The sequence below is a fragment of the Danio rerio genome, chromosome 13 (genome assembly GCF_049306965.1).
Source record: "Danio rerio strain Tuebingen ecotype United States chromosome 13, GRCz12tu, whole genome shotgun sequence".
Classification (NCBI taxonomy): Eukaryota; Metazoa; Chordata; class Actinopteri; order Cypriniformes; family Danionidae; genus Danio; species Danio rerio.
The window spans coordinates 45,680,058-45,701,240 of record NC_133188.1 but is presented as its reverse complement, the minus strand read 5'-3'; the positions used below and the strand labels follow the sequence as shown (position 1 = coordinate 45,701,240).

The following is a 21,183-nucleotide window of genomic DNA, read 5'->3' as shown; positions in this document are numbered from 1 at the left end:
TTTAGCACTTTTAGACCTTTCAAGTGGTATATAGTTCATCATGATTAGATTAGGATTTAATTGCAAAATAGTAAACTTCCCGCTAAGGAGAAGGTGACATTTAAGAGGATTAGAAACAAATATTTAACACAAAATAACACACATTTTTTTTAAACCTTTGACCTTCTAGTAGCTGAAATATATGACTTGATGAAACAAAATAATAACTAAGACAGTTGTTTATTGATTTATTTATTTCATATTTAGCTTCACAACGTAAAAACATATATGCGTCAGGTATTTATGCCTTTAAGATCTGGTAGTGTGGTTAATGAAACTGTCAGTATAAATATATCTGTGCGTGTATGAGGTTGTGATGAGAACACCATATATGTTTGGAGAAAGGTACACATTATCACACTTAGTTTTGTATATTGTTGTAGATGTCGTGCCTGAACAACAGTACACAGTAAAAGCCTAATTTTCATCTCCATGTACAACATCAGTGTCTATGCATGCTAAAACTTAACTTAAAAGGCACAACGGCTGTGTGTCAATCGCATTATTTGTTTGCAAAAGAAGGTCTGCCAGACTTTCTGAAGCAAAAACTTACTCTGCAAAACAAAGTTCAGGTTTTTCAGTTCAGTATTGCCATATGTTTAATGGCTCAAGTTGAATAGATTCCCTTATTTCAGTCTCTTTGTGAAAGTCATAGCTTAAGATACTGGTTTATTCATGATATTCAGTACATCATCCAAAATGGACGGGCCCAAGTCAAGTTCGAGGGAGAAAAGTGATCCTGTGATTTGTGGCAGCGATTCCTGTGACTGGCTTTTGCTTTTGGAGATTTCAAAGTCCGAATCGCAGAGACGACCCTCTTCCACACCGCTATCTCTGTCCGCCCAGTCGCCCTTAATGCTGAACATATCCTGTTCATACTGGAAGACAGAGTCGCCGTTGTTACCATTGTTAAAGTTTCCATTGGCATCACCGTTCCCATTAACGAAGACGGACAAAAACGTTTCAAGCTCTTTTTCACTGCTGTGCATCTTTTTCATACAAGACTTCTCGTTCATCTCCATGCGGTCGATCATTGGTTCGTCCTCCTCTGGGACAGGGCTGGGGTCGCTCCTGAAAATGCTGATGGACTGAAGCAGAGTCTCCATCTGCAGGATTTCCAGATCTTCAGAACCGGCTGGAGGAGTGGATGGCTCAGACATGTTATCATGGGTCATGGGAAACACGGTGGTGGAGATCATTGGTAGTGTCAGTGCTTGGCTTCCACCAATAGTTGGGAGCGAGATTGCATTCTTCAAAACTGGCGATGGAGTTTCGACATAAGATGCGTCAGATGCGCTGTTAGCTCTTGTGAATTCACCATGAAGGCCATATTGAGGTCTAACACGACCTCCTTTTCCTGGTAGGAGCTCAAAATTTCCTTGCAGGAACGACATGTCACCGAAGGCATCGCATTCACCACCTTTTCCAATGTGAATCGTGTGACGAAAGTCCCCAAGAGGTGGGCTGATCATATCCGGGGACAAAATGTCCCTCAGACGACATTTCTTTCCCTTCTTACTGTAGTTAGATTTCAGGTAGATGGGTGTTTTGGCAGGCATGCCTGCTGTAGAGTCCAGTGGGTATGGAGAGGAACAGGAAACACTCTGGAAGTTCAGATGTCCTCAGTTGTGTGATGACCTTCTGGAGTCTTGCAGTTAAAGAGCAGGGGTTACATTCTCAGAGAGCAGCTGTTTTAAATGTATCTCAAATCCTCGCTGAAGATAATCCAGACCCAGTAATTCAATTATTGCCCTTTACCTGAAAAGATGAGAAAATTATTTAGTTTTCTTTGTGCTCAACATCAAAAACGTTTATTACATCCAATTGACGCATTTGATTCATTTAAATGTTCAAGTCAGTTTCACATGTATCTGAATGTAGTCTGTGGAATCTACGAAGGAGATCCATTCATCTGGGCAGTTGATAAAGGTTTGCTAAGTTACTGATTAATTGACAGGCGGTTGATTAAAACATTAAAGCAAAAAAATAAAAACAGTATACTATATCCTGTGTACAAGCCACAGTTGATAGATTGATTTTGCTTAGATGTGGATACAGGATCATGTAAATCAATTGAGACATGTCAACTTGTCTACCATTGTGGAGCAGTCTAGGTTTTATCACTCACACTACAAAAAAAAAAAAAAACTATGATTTTTATTTAAATAACTACAATATTGAACACCCTCTGGTTGTAAAAATCATAGAATTTTACTTCTCAAAAGAAATGGGATGACCTCTTACAGATGAAAAAGTGTTCATTTATTTGTGTGTGTTTTTTAAATGAACCCTTGTGTGCTGTTGGTGATGTTTTCATCCACTCTGGGGTGATTTTGAGTCTTAAATTGGCCACAACCTTCACTGTGTTTAACAAAATGGAATGATTTTTGCATGCAAAGATGGAATTAGACATCTGGTGGTGCAAATCGAGTGAACAACACGGTGCAAATTAGGGGTTTTGTGTTTGACGCACTTCAGACTGCAAAAGAAAGTGGGAGCAAACATCTAACAAATGGAGCAATGAAACAGAAAGAAAAGCTAGCTGTTTACAATGATGGAGATTGGTTAAAGGTTCTATGTGACGAGTTCTAGGTGACGAGTTCTATGGCAATGTGTGTTTTTAGGTGTATTACACTAGGGGAAGCCCTAACGCATGTTTTGAATGAGGTACAGTGGAAGTCAGAATTATTTTCCCCCCTGTTTATTTTTCCCCCAATTTCTGTTTAACGGAGAGCAGAGTTTTTTTTTTTCAACACTTTTCTAATCATAATAGTTTTAATAACTCAATTCTAATAACTGATTTATTTTATCTTTGTCATGATGATAGTAAATAATATTTTACTAGACATTTTTCAAGACATTTCCATACAGCTTAAAGTGACATTTAAAAGTTTAACTAGGTTAATTAGGTTAACTAGGCAGGTTAGGGTAATTAGGCAAGTTATTGTATAATGATGGTTTGTTCTGGAACGTCTTAAAAAGTTAGTCCAGAGGGGATAATAATTTTGACCTTAAAATGGTATATAAAAAATTTAAAACTGCTTTTTAATCTAGGCGAAATAAAATAAATAAGACTTTTTCTAGAAGAAAAAATATTATAAGATATACTGTGAAATTGTTCTTGCTCTGTTAAACATAATTTGGGAAATATTTAAAAAAAGAAAAGGAAAAAAATCCAAAGTGGGGCTAATAATTCTGACTTAAACTGTATATAATGACAGATGCTCCAGGTAGTAGGGCTGAGCGATTAATCGAAATGTAATCGAAATCGACATTCAGAACCAATTAGTAGATTTATTTTTTCCAGGTCAATTTTTTTCAATTACTTAACCATACAGTGTGTGGAGTCACGTGACCTTGCTCTGTTTTTTTTACTTTTGTGTTATTTTGCACTGCATTGACAATGACTGACAGCTGTGCCAGAGATGCCTCAAGATGGCATATTTTTCATTACAATAAATTGTAATGATTGTTTACATTAAATCATTTGTTTACAGAAGATGCAAGAAATGCACTGTTAGAAATATTATTTACAGGATATGCAAGAGTTATTTTATTTAGAAGAGATACGCCTTATTTTCTACTTTAAATATGACAAACACAGAAAATAATTTATTTTGTTTCCAAGAGTGCAAGTTACTTATTTTCACTTTTTTTTTAAAGAAAAAAGTGACTTCATTTTAGGCAATGTATGTTTTAATTTAATTTGCTCAACATTGATGATCAATAAATAATCCTTGATAATAAATATGTGAGCGTATTTGCTGTACAAAACCTGTCAGTGAGCTATGAGGCCAAATAAATAAAAGAACTGTTCATTAATCCCAATCGAGTAAAATATTCAGTTAATCGAGATATCTGAGAAAGAGAAAGTAAGATTGTGGATAAAAAGAAGATTTATACAACCTTCCTTTGGCTTAATCCCTACCAGTTTAGGTCTGTTAAAGAAGCTTTATGTCATTGTATCAGATTGCACACCTAAAGCTACCTAATATTGTAAATAAGATATCATATATATAATTTTTTTATACTTATATATATTTGTTAATCACAAAATTGTCCGCAAATTTCTGGGAATTGCCACTACAAAATCAGTAATTTTTATCGGAAAGAATCACAAAAAAATCATGAAAAACTATGGGGTCTGATTTGTAAGTGATTGGTAAGGTGTTCTGCTGAGAAAACACTTCATAGATATGTACATATATATCTACACACACAGACAGACTGTCATACAGACAAACAGAGAGGTGATCTACATCTAAAAATGTTGATTTTACAAAACAAGAATAATCATAAAATCTATTATTGTTTGTTTTAAAATGTGTGTTTACATGTTATAATTAACCCCACGTGAGTCAAGAAGCTTTACAGATAAAGAAGGGATTTCTAAAGATAAAGTAGAAACAGCAGAGTGTTTGGAGAGGCTTAGAGAGAGGAGGACTGGGACTGACTGATAGGAGAAAGAGAGAGAGAAGGGGGTAACCACATCATAAGAGAGAAACTTCTTGACCATTTATGGACATATTTCCTTTTGAGAGGCCTTTAAACACTGACCCTCACCGACAGACTGCAAACAATCACTAAAGCAGCGACCGGGCCACGGCTAGCCAAATATGTACGACTGAAAAAACATGCACATTCCCTTAGCAGCAGAGCCCAACATCCTCTCGCTCCTTTAAGACCTGCTTCAATAAACCGTTCAAGACCCGGGGCTTTTCTCATTCCTACTGAGAAGCTGTATCTATGGTGATTAAACAACACAAAGGTGATACAAGCAAACTTCTGTCATAACACTCCTAAAATATGTGACAGATTTATTTCAAATGATGTATTAACCTTTAAAAGAACAGTAAAAAAAAAAAAAAAATGAAAATACTGTTAATTTACCCATTTTCAGGTAAGCTGAAAAATCTACTTTTCAAGCTGTTTGAACAGACGTGTGTGTAGGCATAGTGTATAGACCATCATATTGGGGTGATAGAAACACACCAAGTGCTTTACAATTGGTGGACCGATTGGAGCCGTTTTGAGATTGACCGCAACTTGACGTAGGAGTGCGGTCCCCCCGCCCACCAATATTGATTGACCCGTGTGCATTACCATATCCTCAGTTTGTTGTTTCATGTTCGCTATTTTCAGCATGTGAGTCAAAGCGATACCACCAAAGGAATACCCTTTCTCTATTTTAGGATGTAAGGCTCCTTGGGCTCAACACAAGAGCCTTCATCGTCTATTATATTTTACATTTAGTGGCCATTTGCGCTGAACATGCAGTGAATGCAACATATTGGGACTCAGGCCATTAAAAACAGCTGATCCACCGAGTCTTTCAGCACTCTCTCTGAAAACACTCGATTGATCTCGGCTGGCGATCAACATTCACCACGTGATAGCTCTCATTGGCACCATTGTTTGTAACTTTTGGTGGGTTTGCAAACCTGTGTACTTCCTTAAACTTCAGCCGTTTGCATTTCCCACGGCCACAGAAGCTCCCTGTCATCTCAACTTGGTGCGGCTGTGAAGTGTGAGCGCGTTGCCTCACGTGCACGTCTCTCCATTGGAAATAATGAACTTGCTTTAGTTATAGACTCAGTCAAAGTTAATCCACTGTGTGTGGTTATTAATCTCGGTGTACAAGCTCAGAGCTTTAAATTAGCACACAGTTGGCATAACTTTGTTTAGTTGTCAAAGTTTTGATCCGAGCAGAAACACGGTGTTGAGAAGCCGTTAATATTAGCCGTGACCAATTAAACCGAGGTTAATAGTAAAACCGGTTAATCATTAAATCCCTATACGGATGGCGCATGCATCGTTACATAGCGGCTATAAAACTATACAAAGACACAAATGATTACTACTTAGTCTTCCACTCTGACACATTCTGACACTCTAGGAATATTGATTCCTAAACAGTACTCTCTGCATAGTCTGTGTCTGGGTCGAACATGTATGGCTGAATGCTGGTCCTCTCACTCATGTTGCTTCTCTCTGTCTGCCTGTCTGTTGCCATACACAAAGCGAGGGAGCTCTTGGCTCCGCCCCCTTAAGTTTAGCGGGAAGTACAAGCTAATATTCATGTGAAGCAACACACCCTTAAAACAACAACCTGTGTACACATCCCCAAAATTACACTTTTTAACACATTATAATAAAAAAAACTCTGAACTGTGTTTTGAACTGAACCTAAACTGGCACACTTAGAATTAAATCTTTAAAAAGGGGTAAACTAGGTGCCCTTTGAAATTGTAGTCATTCATAACATGAATTAGTGGCTACCAGCACTTTTATATGAATTACATAAACATGCAGCGAGGCAGTAGTTAGTGCTGTCGCTTAACAGCAAGAAGGTCGCTGGGTTGCTGGTTCGAACCTTGGCTCAGTTGGCTTCAGCCCCACCCTGTTATTTACTTGTTTGTTTAATTTTTTGGCTTCTGTTTTTGTCTACCTTCTGGAACCGTTTTTCATTGGACTCGAACCTTGTTGTTGTGGTCAACAGAAAAGGAAGAAGGAAAGGTGTCATACCGCACAGCGATCATTTTAAAAATGAAATGCAGCCATACATATTACTGGCTACATAATTCACACATCTCTAGAAATGCATATACAGTAGGGTTACATTTCAGAATGAGCCTGTGTTGTTTACTCCTCTCTTTTGCTTAAACCTGCAGTCTCTACTTTCATTGTACTTCATTAGCCAATCAACACAGACAAAAAATTGTCCTGAAAAATGTCAGCTTATAGAACAACCCCAAGACACAAATCATTACACGCAATGACCCAGAGACTATTTACTGTAGATGCAGGTCACTAATGAAAAGATGAAATTGCCAAAACAATCTTTAAATAGTGTAGTGCATTACATGCACTACAGAATTTAACATTTTCACACACAGGCACAAATTGCATGTAAAAGCATCAGCCTTTTACAGAGTAATACTTACTAATCTTGAGTAATTTAAGACTACTTTTACTCACACTTTAAGCAATATTTACAGCAGATACTTTTACCTCACTTGCAATACATTTTTGGTTAAGTAATGGTAGTTTTGGGCATCACGGTGGCGCAGTGGGTCGCACGATCTCCTTACAGTAAGATTGTCGCTGGTTCAAGCCTCGGATGGGTCAGTTGGCATTTCTGTGTGGAGTTTGCATGTTCTCCCTGTGTCGACGTCACATTCCAAAGACATGTGCTATAGAGGAATTGAATAAAATAAATTGGCCATAGTTTATGTGTGTGAATGGGATTCTATGGGTTCCTAGGGATAGGTTGCAGCTGGAAGGGCATCTGTTGCGTAAAACATGCTGGAAAAGTTGGCGGGTTATTCCACTGTGGCAACCCCAGATTAATAAAGGGACTTAGCCAAAAAAGAAAATGAATGAATGAATGAATGAATGTTTTTATTTCCAGTGCTCTTTCCACCACTGTCTAAATGTTTTGAAGTTTCAGTGGCTACAGTAAAAGTCAGAATTTGCCAGATGTATGAATAATTTCGGGTTTGACTGTAAAGAAAGATGTCACCTACATCTTAGAAGTCTTGATGGTGAGAAATTTACAGCACATTTTCTTTTTGTGAGTGAACCGTCCCTTTAACCATCTCAGTCCTGCAAAAGAAGAAATAAATCAGGGGAGTGGCCTTCACAAACGTATAGCCAATCAGAAACTCTCTCTTCATATGCTTAACTGATATGCTAAACAATCATGCCTATATACAAACTAAATACAAACATGTGTATTTAGTCACATTAATTCATTTTTAGAAGTCTTTATATTAAATGTCTGATACTAAAAATAATGCACAAAAATATCTGTGTGACATATCAGCCTATTAAAGTATTAGCTCACCCAAAAATGAAAATTCTGTCATCAATTTCTCACACTGATGTCATTACAGTCCCCTGAAACGCTTGTTCAACTTCAGAACACAAATTAAGATATTCTGAAACATTCAATGTCCAGAAAGGTACCAACAACATTGTCAAAACATTAATTATGTGTTTTCAGCAGTTCAGCTATAAAAAAAAAAAAAGTATTTTCTTGACAGTGTTAGTTACTGTGTACTGAACACGGTTATTAGAGAAGAAACTGTTCTGAAACTAAACCGTTTGTGTGTGTGTGTGTGTGTGGATGCAAAAGTATTCTCATAAGTCATAATAAACAAGTTATTTTTTATTTTCACGTGACAATTGAAAATGTCATTTTTCTTTCAAGAGATACTAGTTGTTTTTCACTTTGATGTGGAAAATGCTTTCTATTGTATAAGGAAATTAGCTTTTTACATAACTGAAATGTGACCTTTTTAATCACAAGATGTCTTCATTTTGAGCAATGTGTGCTTTGATTTCAGTTTGAAGTATTCATCAAATTACAATAAATTGTTTGTTTCCTTCAACTATTGTATTATTACAAAGAGTAGTAGTAGTAGTTTAGCACATTTGTACAACACAGCATTCCCTAACAGTGCTGAACATAATCAACACTAATAAAATGACAAATTGCAAAAGTTAAAGCAAGAAGATGCAATTTCAGAAGTTTTCAAATGTCTAATGTGAGGTGGAAGCTTATCCCAGCACTTTGGAGCAATAAATAAATACTAATAAAAAAAGATATAGTTTAGTAATCAAAATCGAAGTTTTCAATAAATCAAGGATTTGATTTCAGATACACCGAAGGCACATGGATCATTTTGAACAGGGGTGCCCAAACTTTTTCTTATGAAGGGCCAAAAACCAAACTTGATCGAGGCTATAGTAAGCCAAAGGTAAATTCCATGGGTAATTTCCTAATTTATTTAATAGTATTTAAAAAAAGCTAGAAAACATTGCTTAATATTAACCAATATGGCGTAATTCTTTAACATTTAATAATCTAACTTATTACAGTAAATACAAAAACAAAATCTTTATTTATATCAGAATGGAATTACATTCGTTTTTGCCTTGATTTGCTCTCTGATGTCTTCTGCATAGTCCTCTGTCTGTCGAGTGATATTTTTTCAATTAAAAAAACCATCACACTTTAAAATAAGGTTCATTAGTTAATGTTAGTTATTGAATTTACTAACATGAACAAACAATGAACAATACATTTGCTACTGTGTTTGTTCATGTTAGTAAACGTTACTTAATGAAAATACAGTAGTTCATTGTTAGTTCATGTTAACTCATGGTGCCTTAACTAATGGTAACAAGCATTGACTTGGATGTTAATAATGCATTAGTAAATGTTCAATTATGATTAATAAATGCTGTACATGTGTTGTTCATTATTTGTTCATGTTAGTAAATGCATGAACCTTATTGTAAAGTGTAACCAAAAAACCTGATTCAACATTTCATTACAGTTAGTTTTTTTTTTTTTGTAGCTTAGCAATGAAACAAACAAAAAATGTCAAATTAGAAATGATGATCTCTCTTTAAGGCATTCGCCCCAACCCTCTCCATCCTTCTCACTGTCTTCTCAGATTGATTGGTGGGCCAAATCAAATGTTACAATGGAACAACTTTGGTCGCAAACCCTACTTTGGGCATCCCTGTTTTTTGACTGTGTTTTTGTCTCCTTTCTAAACGAGAGCCTTAAAATTTCTTAATTTGTGTTTTGTAGATCAACAAAGGTTTCACAGGATTAAAATGACACAATGGACAGTAATTAATGACAGACTTTTTATTTTTGGGTGAACTGCCCCTCTAAAAAACCCTGACGTTATCATTTCATAACATGGAGCCAGCGCAATATTTAAGATTATAAAACAGTCTGAGCGATGTCACAGCTCGGTGATCTACATCTCCTAAAGCTTCTGATAGAGACAGCAAAGGGAGGACACTGTTTACAAAACACTAGAAATTCCATTTCCTCAGAATACACAGCTCCTCTTTGGTAACATCCTAACAAATCACAGAGCTGATAAACTGCAGGAGTAAGATGAAAATTAAGCTGGAGTACAGTATATGACAATGACGTGGTCTGTTTGAGTCTGTATCAATGACATTATTCTGCTCATCTCTTTTTCCCCCCGGCTCAGAGGTCGCTGTGTGAGTTCATAGGGCTTTAAAAGCATTTTTGGACACTGATGCAGTGAAACACAAATAAACCTCACTGGCGCTCTAAACGGAAGACTATTTTTAAACGTGACAAGCATCATCGGCATGGCTGAAGAATGCGTGGCTGCATGAGTGTGTCTGTGATAGAGGAAAATATCTCTCTGTGTGTTTGTGTGTGTGTGTGTGTGTGTGTGAGTGAGAGACATTTGGTCCCCACAAGTATAGCAACGGCAGTAAATTTTGACCTTGTGGAAATATACATATTACTTTGTACCATACTATATTGGTATTTTAGTACATGCATAAAAAAAGAAATATTTCTACAAGTTTAAAATTTACAGACATTGCTATACTTGTGAGGACATTTGGAAAATTGACATGTACCCACAAGTATAGACGTAGGCAAAATATATATATTTTTTTTACCCCATGAAGAAAAAGGCTCATAAATCACACAGAATAAAGTTTTTTAAAATGCTGATGGTTTTCTGTGTTTTCAATGATGCTTTAGGGGGTATGGGGATATAATAAGCAGTATGCATAGTATAAAAATCCTAACGTCAATTGGTAGTCCCCATACAGATAGCTGTACTAGTGTGTGTGTGTGCTTGTGTGTATCATATAATCTATATTATTTATATATATATATATATATATATATATATATATATATATATATATATATATATATATATAAATTTTTTTAATATTCTGTGAAATTTATATAAATTTGTGAATTAAAAATGGGTTTTACTCCAAATGTTTTTTCATGAATGAAATTTAACCAAAATTTACCAAAAAGTGTATTAATATGCATTTAAATATTAGTATTGTTAGTTTTTATAATAATATTAATACTATATATTTTTTATTTACTGATTTTAAAGATTTTCAATTAAATATTGTCTGCTGTCTTTTAAATATATATATATATATATATATATATATAACATTTATTATTATTTATTTTGTATTATTTTTCATTTATTATCATTTATTTTGTATTATTTTTCATATATTATTTTAGAGATCAAATATAGTGTGCTGTCATGGCATGATCATAGCAGCAGGTGTGTGAACCCATCGACCAGCTAAAATAAATCTCAAAGCGAAGCCCAAATAATGCTAATGTTAGGTCAAGGGGTTATAAGGTTAAGGTTAATGCTATGGTTAGTCAACTAAAACCCTAGCAGGTGTGAGGTATCCCAATAATTCGGCCAATGTCATGACACATTAAACAACAACAAACAACGCCATTCAATTCAGCAATCAACAATCATGCTGAGATTTCGAAGTAGGGCAGCTGCCTCTTACACCCTCTTAATAGGGGTTTATCTCAGGGCCATATCCTGCCTTCGTTTACAGTCTGGAATGAGTCCAGGGGGCAAATGTTGCACATCCAAGTGGCCTGACTCCCCTTTAGATGCTGAGATGAATCTGTCTACTTCCCCCCTTTTCCCAGGGGGACCCGAGTCATCAGCACACACCCCTCAGAAGTGCATGTCAGCGGGTCTGCAGTGTGTCGGATGTCTGACAGATCCAATAACCTGAATACTGGGCTATAGCTAATAATAATGGAAGAACATAGGAGTGAATTGGTAGAAAATTATGATGTTATTTTCTCTCCCTAGTGTTGTTTTTAACCCAGAATAGATTTCTTTTTTAAAAGGAGGGGGAAAAAAGCATTACATTTCAAAGAATGTTTAGGGAGCAAGAAAATGACTTTAGCTGCTTGTTCAAGCTACCTATAAAAAATAAGTTGAACACAATTCTTAAGATTTTTTGGCACAACCTAATTGCATTATGTTAAATCCACTCAGATTTGTAAAACAAACTATTTAGTTAACTTAATTGATTTGTGTTGGGACAACATAAAGGAATTGTGTGGAACCCAGCATTTATATGTTGACTGATTGGACCATATTCTTGAAATAAACTATATTTTGTTCAAGAGCTGTGCAATATGAATATATATTTATATTGTATAGAAAAAATAAGAAGTCTATTATTTAATATTATGCTCCATTGTTTTATCATCGTGTCACAAAATACATTGTTAATGCATAATATTCATAATACTTTTTCATAGTTTTATATGAAAGCAATATTACACATTACATACACAGAACAAACGTGAAAAACAGGAATGTGAAAAAGTTGCAACCTTAAAAGTACAATATTTAGATTTTGCATTTATTTAGTGATTTATTTTTATTTTTATGTTGGACCTGTAATCATTAGTTTAGGAAAAGAGTGAAATATTTTATTCATATTTATATCATATTTCAAATTTTTTTAATCCAATTTCCAAGTTCTAAACTATACTTAACTATAACGTATCTTTTACTCAAAAAGTGGGTAAAAACTTATAACTTATATATATATATATATATATATCCTTATCAGGATACGAGATGACTTATATTGTGATTTGAGAAAAAGGAAAGTCATATAATTATAGATTGACACCAAGGGCCCTATCATACACCCAGTACAATATTGCGCAAGACATGTATGGCGTGATTTGTTGCTATTTTCAGACCAGTGCAGCAGTAATTTTCATGTTTTTGCGCTAAGTTGTTTAAACAACAAATCCATTTGCACCACTTTGTAGACTCATGGGTGTGCTGGTCTGAAAAGGAGGTGTGTTAAGGCGCATTGCTGGCACATTTCTATTTTGAGGAACTGAAATAGACCGCGCCATAGACCTACTAAAAGCTGGTCTAAAGTCCAGTGCAGAGCGCATTTATAATGCGCCTATGCAGGTCCAAACACTTACACATTGCTTAATACAAACACAAAAATCTTTACATATAAAAAAAGATTAAAATGTTACAAAACATTGGGGCTGATTTCAGATTTCATGATTTTCACAGTAGTCGAGTCATGGATGATTTCACTCTGCATGACTATCTGGGTTAGCATTCTGTCAGTGCTGTGCTTACACTGTAGGATGGATCGGCGACGGGGTTTCACACTGCATCACTTCAAAATAGAAAGAATCGCAGAAGACTGTGTCCAAACTTGTTCAACTTTTTTTATTGCTCAGATGCTCACATCAGACAGACACGAGTGCTCCAGCCAAATTTCCACTAGTTTTTCTCCATTTCTTGAATCTAAATAAACTGATATTGAGCAATTTTAACTTCTTCCCCAACCTCCCGCTGGCCTGCAGGTACTCATACTAGTGGATGCTGCTCTCTCATTAGCAAATGTTATTTTCAATTAGAACACATTTCACATGGCATGATTTGAATCATGACAGCTCCAGATATTAGCATGCCAAAAATCTCACAGGCGTCGGTGACTCATTGCCGATTCTCTCAAATCTCATCCTTAATAGTTTACATCCTTAATAGTTGTGATTGTTACTCAGATAAATGAGCATCGATTTGCCTGTGATATCAGGCATTTGTCTGCGATTTCTCAAAACCTGTCGGCGAGTCCAAATCAGGACTCAGCAGTCAAAACTCGGCATAAGTCAAAATTCCATTTGATATTAATAATATTAATTATAATTAATAATTTATAATTAATTATAAAATAATTATAATAAACACATTATAATTAATTAATAATTACAATTAATAATACAGAATGAGTTTGGGGGAAAAAATGGAAAAGCAAGGATAAACTGCTACTAAAAATGCACCAAATGTGCCACAATTAAGAGAAACATTGCACCAGAAACTAAAATAGCAGATTGAGTTCAGGGTTAGGGCTTAAAACATTGAGATTTGAACTGCCATCCTAGAATCAAATAAAACAGTTTGCTACCATACTGTAAACAGAAGCTTGTCATGCTTGCCCTGTCTCCTAGTTCTTCAGATTAGTCCACTGAACTGTGGACTTAAAAATATGGCACTCCTGTGCGAGGCTCTTTAAAAGTGTTGAAATGGGAGTATAATGGTCATGCACATCTATCCAATGTATATTTACATTAAAAAAGTATGGAAAATTTGCTCATTGGAATGCACTGAATGGCCCAAAAGAATAGCCATAGACACTAAGTTTGGAAAGACGTGAGACAAATGTAACTAATGAGACCAAATAAGCAAATTAAGACAAGAAAGTTGAAGAAAATAGCCATACAAGCCAGACTGGGACTGAACTAGACAGACTGAATATGACTGAGTGTGTTAAACGAAGATGAAAGGTGTCAAAGTGTCTAAATGTGGCATCTGGAATGAGACAAAATAAGACTAAGGGTCTGTTCACACGTGAGGTTTGGTTCTCTTATTTCATTTCATCTGAACAAAAAAAAGTAATTGAGATAGGAAGCAGGTTTCCGGTGTCTATATTGCAACTATATATGAAGAGGAAACTATATACTATGAACAAATGGAAAAAGAAATGTTTGCTGGAGCATTCAGTCATTTTTGTGATTACATCCTTTTGACATCATGTACTGTTTTTGGTTTGTCCCATTTATATTTAAGCAGGTCGAAATGAATCTTTTCAGGGGTTTTTTTAAGCAGGGTTTACAATTAATAAAAAAAAGCTGCACTATCAGAACAATCTCACTAGTTTTAAATCAATCAAACTTGTGGAGTGTAACACACTTTAAATTAGATTTTATATTTGAAAAATAAAAAAAGACCAAGTGGGGGGAGAGGTGAGATCAGAGGCTGTGTTGCAGTGTCCGAATGCGGATATCATTACATGGTGTTGGCACTCAGGAAATAACTCACGTGTGAGTATGTGGGTCACATTATTATTATTAGAGCCAGTGATCTAAACAAGTGCAATGATGACATTCCCACTGCACACAGAGATGTGTTAAGACTCTATTCAGCATCGCAACTGCACTTCTTTTAATTCTCCCCCTGACCTATTTTAGCCATAGCCTTTTTTGGCTGAAAAAGAACAGATCAGCCGGTCCTATCCTAAAAGATGTTGTTGCCAGTATGCCATGTTTTCATCCACCTATTTTTATGCGCATGTTGAACTATCACATGACAAAACGCTATATGTAAACACAAGATGCTCATAATAGGATGCTGTTTTTATCTCTTAAAGGGATAGTTCACACACAAAAAAAGAAAATTCTGTCATTTACTTTTTTAATGCAAAATGAGTTATTCTGAAGAGTGCTGGAAGCCGGTAGCAACTCGCTATATTTCCATTCAACTATTTTTATTCACATTTTGTACTATCGCATAAAAAATGCTTGATGGAGAGACCAAGATGCAGATCAATTTTGAAAATGCACATATAAGACATATAACATTTTTTTATCAGATTACAAAAATTGTGCATAAACTACGATGGAAACACATTTGCTCAATAGATCCAATATGCGCATCAAAAACGTCATCAAGTTTTTTAACAGCTCAAAAATAGCCAAAAATAGGCATGGTGGGAGAGCATTAACAGACAAACCAGCAGACCGACCACAATGTAAAGTATTTGCAATGCAGTTTTGCTCATTGTAAAAAAAAAAAAAGTCCATCATCTAAGTGGTTCATTATTTCTATCTCTCAGAACTGTCATGAGCATCTGCACTTCCACAAAAAGCATCTCGAGCCTTATTGCATTTCATTTTCTGAAGCGCAAGCAATTAATCACCCTGTTAGACATTTTATTGCGTTTTTGTGTTAACTTACTGGCAGCACTGTTGCCCCTTTACAGTAACTTACCAGTAAATGTGTTGTACAGTTGTAGGGCCCTTCTGAAATTTCATTTCACAGTAAAATAACCTTGCCGCAACTCCTTTTTAATGGTAAAATACCCGTTACTACATTTTAATTTTACAGTTTGCACAAATGTACTCTTGTTTTACAGTTAATTTTACATTTTAATTTTACAGACAATTGTTACTGTCATGTATTTAGATTTTACACTAGCAGTACAAAAACTTTTATCATTTACAACTGATTTTTTTATATTCCAAACAAGTGATTTTTTTTTTATTAACTGTGTCATTTTTTTCTTCATCTACATTAGCAGTTCTTCATTACTTTGATTACAGTAGAGTACTACAAGTATGTAGTAAGTTACTGTAAAGGTTTTAAAATGCATATTACAGTAGTGAACTGCAAATAATCTGGTATTTTAAATGGCAGTAAATAACTTTAAAGATATTAATAAGTGTAATAAGTAAATAACTGTATACTGTAGTTTGGTAACACTTTATTTTGATGGTCCATTTGAGGATTGGTAGACTGTCTGCTTAATATCTGTTGATTCTGCTCCTTCAACAGACATTTAACTGACTATAAGAAACTTTGTGAGAACATGTCAACTTACACTAACCCCTAACCCACACCTAACAGTCTACTTATGATCTAGTGAGGATTAGTTGGCATGTAGATGCACTGTATTTCAACAAACAGACCATCAAAATAAAGGATGACCTGTAGTTTTTGCAGTAAATAACTGTAAAATTGTGTCTAACAGTGTATATAAGAAATATATTTGTTTGTAAAATGTAATGTACAGTGTATATTACAACTGTAAAAGTCTAACAGTGTATATAAGAAAATGGCCCACAGTGGCATCTCTTACCACACTAAATGTATACGTATATGGCTATGCTTTGATTCATGCGGTATTTCAGCTTTGCGCATTAGCTTCAACTCCCGTCTTTGTATGGAAACAGCCAATGATGACGCTGCATTTAAAGCACATCTGCATCCTTTGGCTGCTCTTTTTTACAGGTGCAATCTCCCACAGCTATATGTCTAGCTAATCCCAGCCGGTCAAGCTCTCCTCTCTTGGGTGGTTTGGGGGTTTTTCCTTCTCTTTTGGGTGTTTCAGGCCTAAGCTTTCAATCTTTCAAATTCCTCCGACCACAAACGACCCTGTTGGACAATGTTCTAAATGATTAAAGGCAAAAACCGCACTCGGCCCAATTTGAGGTTTCCAGTGTGTTACATAAAGCAACCCCTAATTACACTCTGGGTTTTGTTGCCGCTTTTGGAGGAACCAGGGTGGAGCGAGGTCTCTTTCGCCTCAGCTTCGTGCTTTTTACACCCTGTCATCCACCTCCAAGGCTTCTGTTCTCAAGCTGCTGTTGTCTTTGGCGTGCTGCATGCTATCCAAGTCTGTAGGACGCAGGAATGTATCCGAGGAATTTCAGAAGCTCTGGTCAAGCAGTCGAAGAAGAAGAACCAGGTGTCGGATTGCCTTGCGCTTCTCGGCCCATGTTTTGTGGTGCGAGGGAATTTGCTCAACATTTTCTGCAGCGCCAGATCTCGCATATTGTAATGACAGCCATGTGCAAGCGGTTTCACAAGACTAACTAGCAAATAACAGCCACATGGTAGATGAGTTTGACAATTTCTCAATCTCATGTTATCTGTTGGAGGATTGCACTCGAGAATTACACCGTATGAGTGTATGCATGTCTACACTGTTAACAGTTTACTGTAGGATCTACAGTAACTTACTGGCAGCAATTACAGCTAAAATACTGTATTTACTTGCTGTAGATGCATTTACAGTATATCTTTACTGTAAAATATACACTCATTTTCATAATGCAAGTTTAAAATACAGTAACACACTGCATAACTGTCCTACAGTAAAATACAGTTCATATTACAGTTAAATACTATTTAATTTACAAAAAATATTAACAGTAAACACATATGCTGATATTCATTATGATAATTTTAATGCACAATATTGATATCATGATCACTTCAAAATATCATACATGGTTATTTATTATTATTTAATCTTTTAGAGTGTTTTTAATTAATATTCATAGCAGTGCCAAATAACTAGAGACTTAATTGGTTAATTAGCTTAACAGTTCGAACATGAACATTGTCACATGTAAATCTGGCCTATACATGCTGAAATATTAATTGGAAGTTCTATTCATTGTACATTAACACTGCGCAATAAGTAATAATTAACATTAGTTCATTTAACTGTCACTGACACGTATACGTGATGTTAACCTCTTAGTTAATGCCTAATAACACATTAAATTCAAAGTCGTAATCTCATTACAGGTCATATGTGTTAAATAGTAAAATTCTGTTGTATTTTGTAAATAATATTAACATAGTAACTAACAGGTCTGTCTTTTTCTCAATTTATTTGAATGAAATAGCTAACGTTTACTTTGAGACTTTATTGTAAAGTGTTGCCAATTGTACTGTAGTAATACTGCAACACATTAATTTTATATATTGTTTTCTTAATATCCTATTTAAAATAATGAGTAATAAGACTTCATTGTGAAGTGTTGCCAATTGTACTTTAGTTTTGCAATTTAATTTGCATTGGTTTACTCTGCACCAGTACAGTACTCAGCATATACTGTATGAGTACACCCCATTTTGAAAATGAATTTATTTCACAGTAAATATGGGTAATATATATTGGTTCATTGGAACAAAACTGATTTTTAAACATATATTTAATAAAATAATATTTTATTCACAGAACACTTTTAGAAATGAAAGAAAATACATTAAAATTTTGCAAAAAAAAAAAAAAAACCTACAACATTTCAAGAAAATTGTATATTTTTTTGTTTCTCTTGATTTTTGCTAATTTTGAAAATTTTATTTCGTATTTTTTCTTAACATAAATTTGGCCTACTACTTTTTAAACCATTATTGTAAGTTATTGTGGTAGATAAGCTCCAGATTTGGCTTTAGTACTGACTAATCTAATGTATAGGCACAAAAATAATACTGTAGAGCTTATTTTCTATAAACCTATAGAAAATATTGATTTACATGAGAGATTTGTGGGGGGTGTACTCAGATATGCTGAGCACTGTAAATACAATAATGCAATACATTAAGTTTATATTATTTTGTTATTATTCTATTTATAGTAATGAGTCTTCATTGTAAAGTGTTACCAATTGTACTTTACAATCCTATGCAAATGAATCTGGTTGAAACATATGTTTACTCTAAACATGAAAATGCAATACAAGGTTAAAGTTTTTTGTGCAGCTTAGTTTAATATCATGAGAATATCCAGCCTGGTCTCATGTGGAAATGTACGTATTTTACATTTTGTCAGTTTGGTGGCTAATTGTAATGTCATATACAAGCTTAATTGCAACAAGAAAATCTGATACACACACATAAGCCCATGCATGTCATTTTTAAGCCATTTGTTTCATGCATACAGTATGCCGTGCTAGAAATCCATTTTTACCTGCAAATGAATGGTTCCCTGTTATCCTCACTCTGCAGTTGCCGTCCTGAAGGTGTCTTGACCTAAACTGTTAGTCAGCTTCTGGGTGGTGCAGTGTGTTGCCGTTTTGGTCTCCTCTCTCTCACTCTCTCCCTCTCCTCTCTGTCTCGCTCTTTCTGCCCTTGAGGGTTTGCTTCTCGCAGGCAGGACGTCTGCTGGACAGCTGTTTCAGAATTCTTCCTCTGAAGCGGTGCAGCGTGTCTCTGCTTTGCTTTGCTCCTCCTTTCTCCGCCTGCAGCACCTGTCCCTGCCTGTCTGCGGCGTTGAAATCCAATTCTCTGGTCTTCTGAAACCCCGACCCGCCGGAGCTGCGGCAGTATTTCCTGGAGAGACAGACAGCGCTCAGTCACGGGAGGACGACGAAAACCAAGAGTGTGTGGAATCTCTCCTAGTGTGGAAGAAATACACCATCCCTCCTCTGCCTTTTTTTATCTTCTCGCTCTCCACCTTCTTCCTCACACTCCTCTCTCTCTTTCACACACATTTTTTTTCATTCTATCTCAGTTTTCACACTCTTTTACCACCTCTGATTTGCTTTTGGTCTCACTTTCTGCATTCTGTTTCTGCCGACCTCAGCATCTCTACTTCATTTGTATGCACAGCATTTAAAGTTGCTGAATCTGAGAGGTGAAATGCAACCATGCTAGATAGATGTTCACTGTTTGTTGTAAATAAAATAGTATTTAACTGTAATATGAGCTGAATTTTACTGAAGGACAGTTATGTAACATATTACTGTATTTTCAAGTTGCATTGGGAAAATGACTGTATTTTAAAGTAAAGGCATACAGTATTGTAAATACAAATGCAGCAAGATAAATGTTGCTGTAAATGTAAATAAATATAGTATTTTTGCTGTAATTTCTTTACAGTAAGTTACTGTAGATTCTACAGGACACTGTTAACTGTGTATATATAGATAAATAGATACTTTCAGTACAAGCTGATTCTCATTTCAGTTGCAGTGTAAACCTCTTTGGAGCTTAATAGAGTGTCATTAGCCCCTTTCACACATACAGACCTTTCCGGAAAATTGCCGGCAATTTTCCGGAAAGGTTGTACGTGTGAACAGGTCCTTTTTGAAAATACCGGTAAATTCGTTCTGGCTATTTTCCGGATACAGAAGTTGTAACATTACCGGCAATTTGCCGGAATGCTGCGCTGTGTGAATGCAGAAGGAAGATTCCCGTAATAAGCGCGTGCACGTCTAGAACGTGCTGACGTGAGACGTCTGCTTTAGCCAATCACAACAGTCAGACGCATTTACGTCCGCGCGGTTTGTGAGGATAAAAGCCTTTGAATATTTTTCCAGACACATTTAGCTGCTAGAAGTTAGTCAGATCACGTTTATATGTTCTTCTTAATGCCAACTGTGTAAATAATCATCGATGAGATGCTTATGACAAGCCATTGTTTGTTTACGTTCGTGTGCCTGTGAAACAGCCTGTGAGCGCCAGCACACGCACATATTATGAACATCTCGAAATGCGAAAGTGATCCTGAGAAAGTTGTTCACAATATTGATCATCCACAGAGTTTGTAATTTAGTCAAATGTTTACAAATACAAGCGCAGCCGTTTAAAGCTCATTTGTGGTGAATGATGTCACAATTTACCGGTATTTTGGAATGGATGTGTGAATGCTCTTTTCCGGAAAATTTCCGTAACGTCCTCGCCTGTGTGAACAGCGCTTTTTTTGAATATACCGGTAAAGTCGTTCCGGAAATTTTCCGGATATTTACCGGTATCACTGTGTGAAAGGGGCTATTGTTGTGCTTTTTTCATTTGTACAGCAAAGACATTTTTTACCAGAGGCCATTACTATTTCTGAGAGGTGAAATGCAACCATGCTGCTAGATACACAAATGTACAGTTTTTTTTGTCAATTAAACAGTATTTTACTGTAATATGAACTAAATTTTAGGGTAGGAAA

The 21,183-nt window shown here is 35.6% G+C and overlaps 1 protein-coding gene across 2 annotated transcripts; it reads right to left on the bottom strand.

Annotated features, from left to right (window-relative positions):
* Positions 1-213: 213 nt before the first annotated feature.
* cdc42ep3 (CDC42 effector protein (Rho GTPase binding) 3) lies at positions 214-19,295 on the bottom strand. Of its 2 annotated transcripts, NM_001004568.2 has the most exon segments (3): positions 237-1,797; positions 7,566-7,644; positions 19,213-19,292. In NM_001004568.2, a coding segment is annotated over 1 exon segment (903 nt). In that variant the 5' UTR covers positions 1,599-1,797; positions 7,566-7,644; positions 19,213-19,292; the 3' UTR covers positions 237-695.
* Positions 19,296-21,183: the final 1,888 nt, after the last annotated feature.

Coding starts and splice junctions, on each gene's coding strand:
- cdc42ep3 (XM_005169526.6), bottom strand. CDS start 1,598: ATGCCTGCCAAAACACCCATCTACCTGAAATCTAACTACAGTAAGAAG.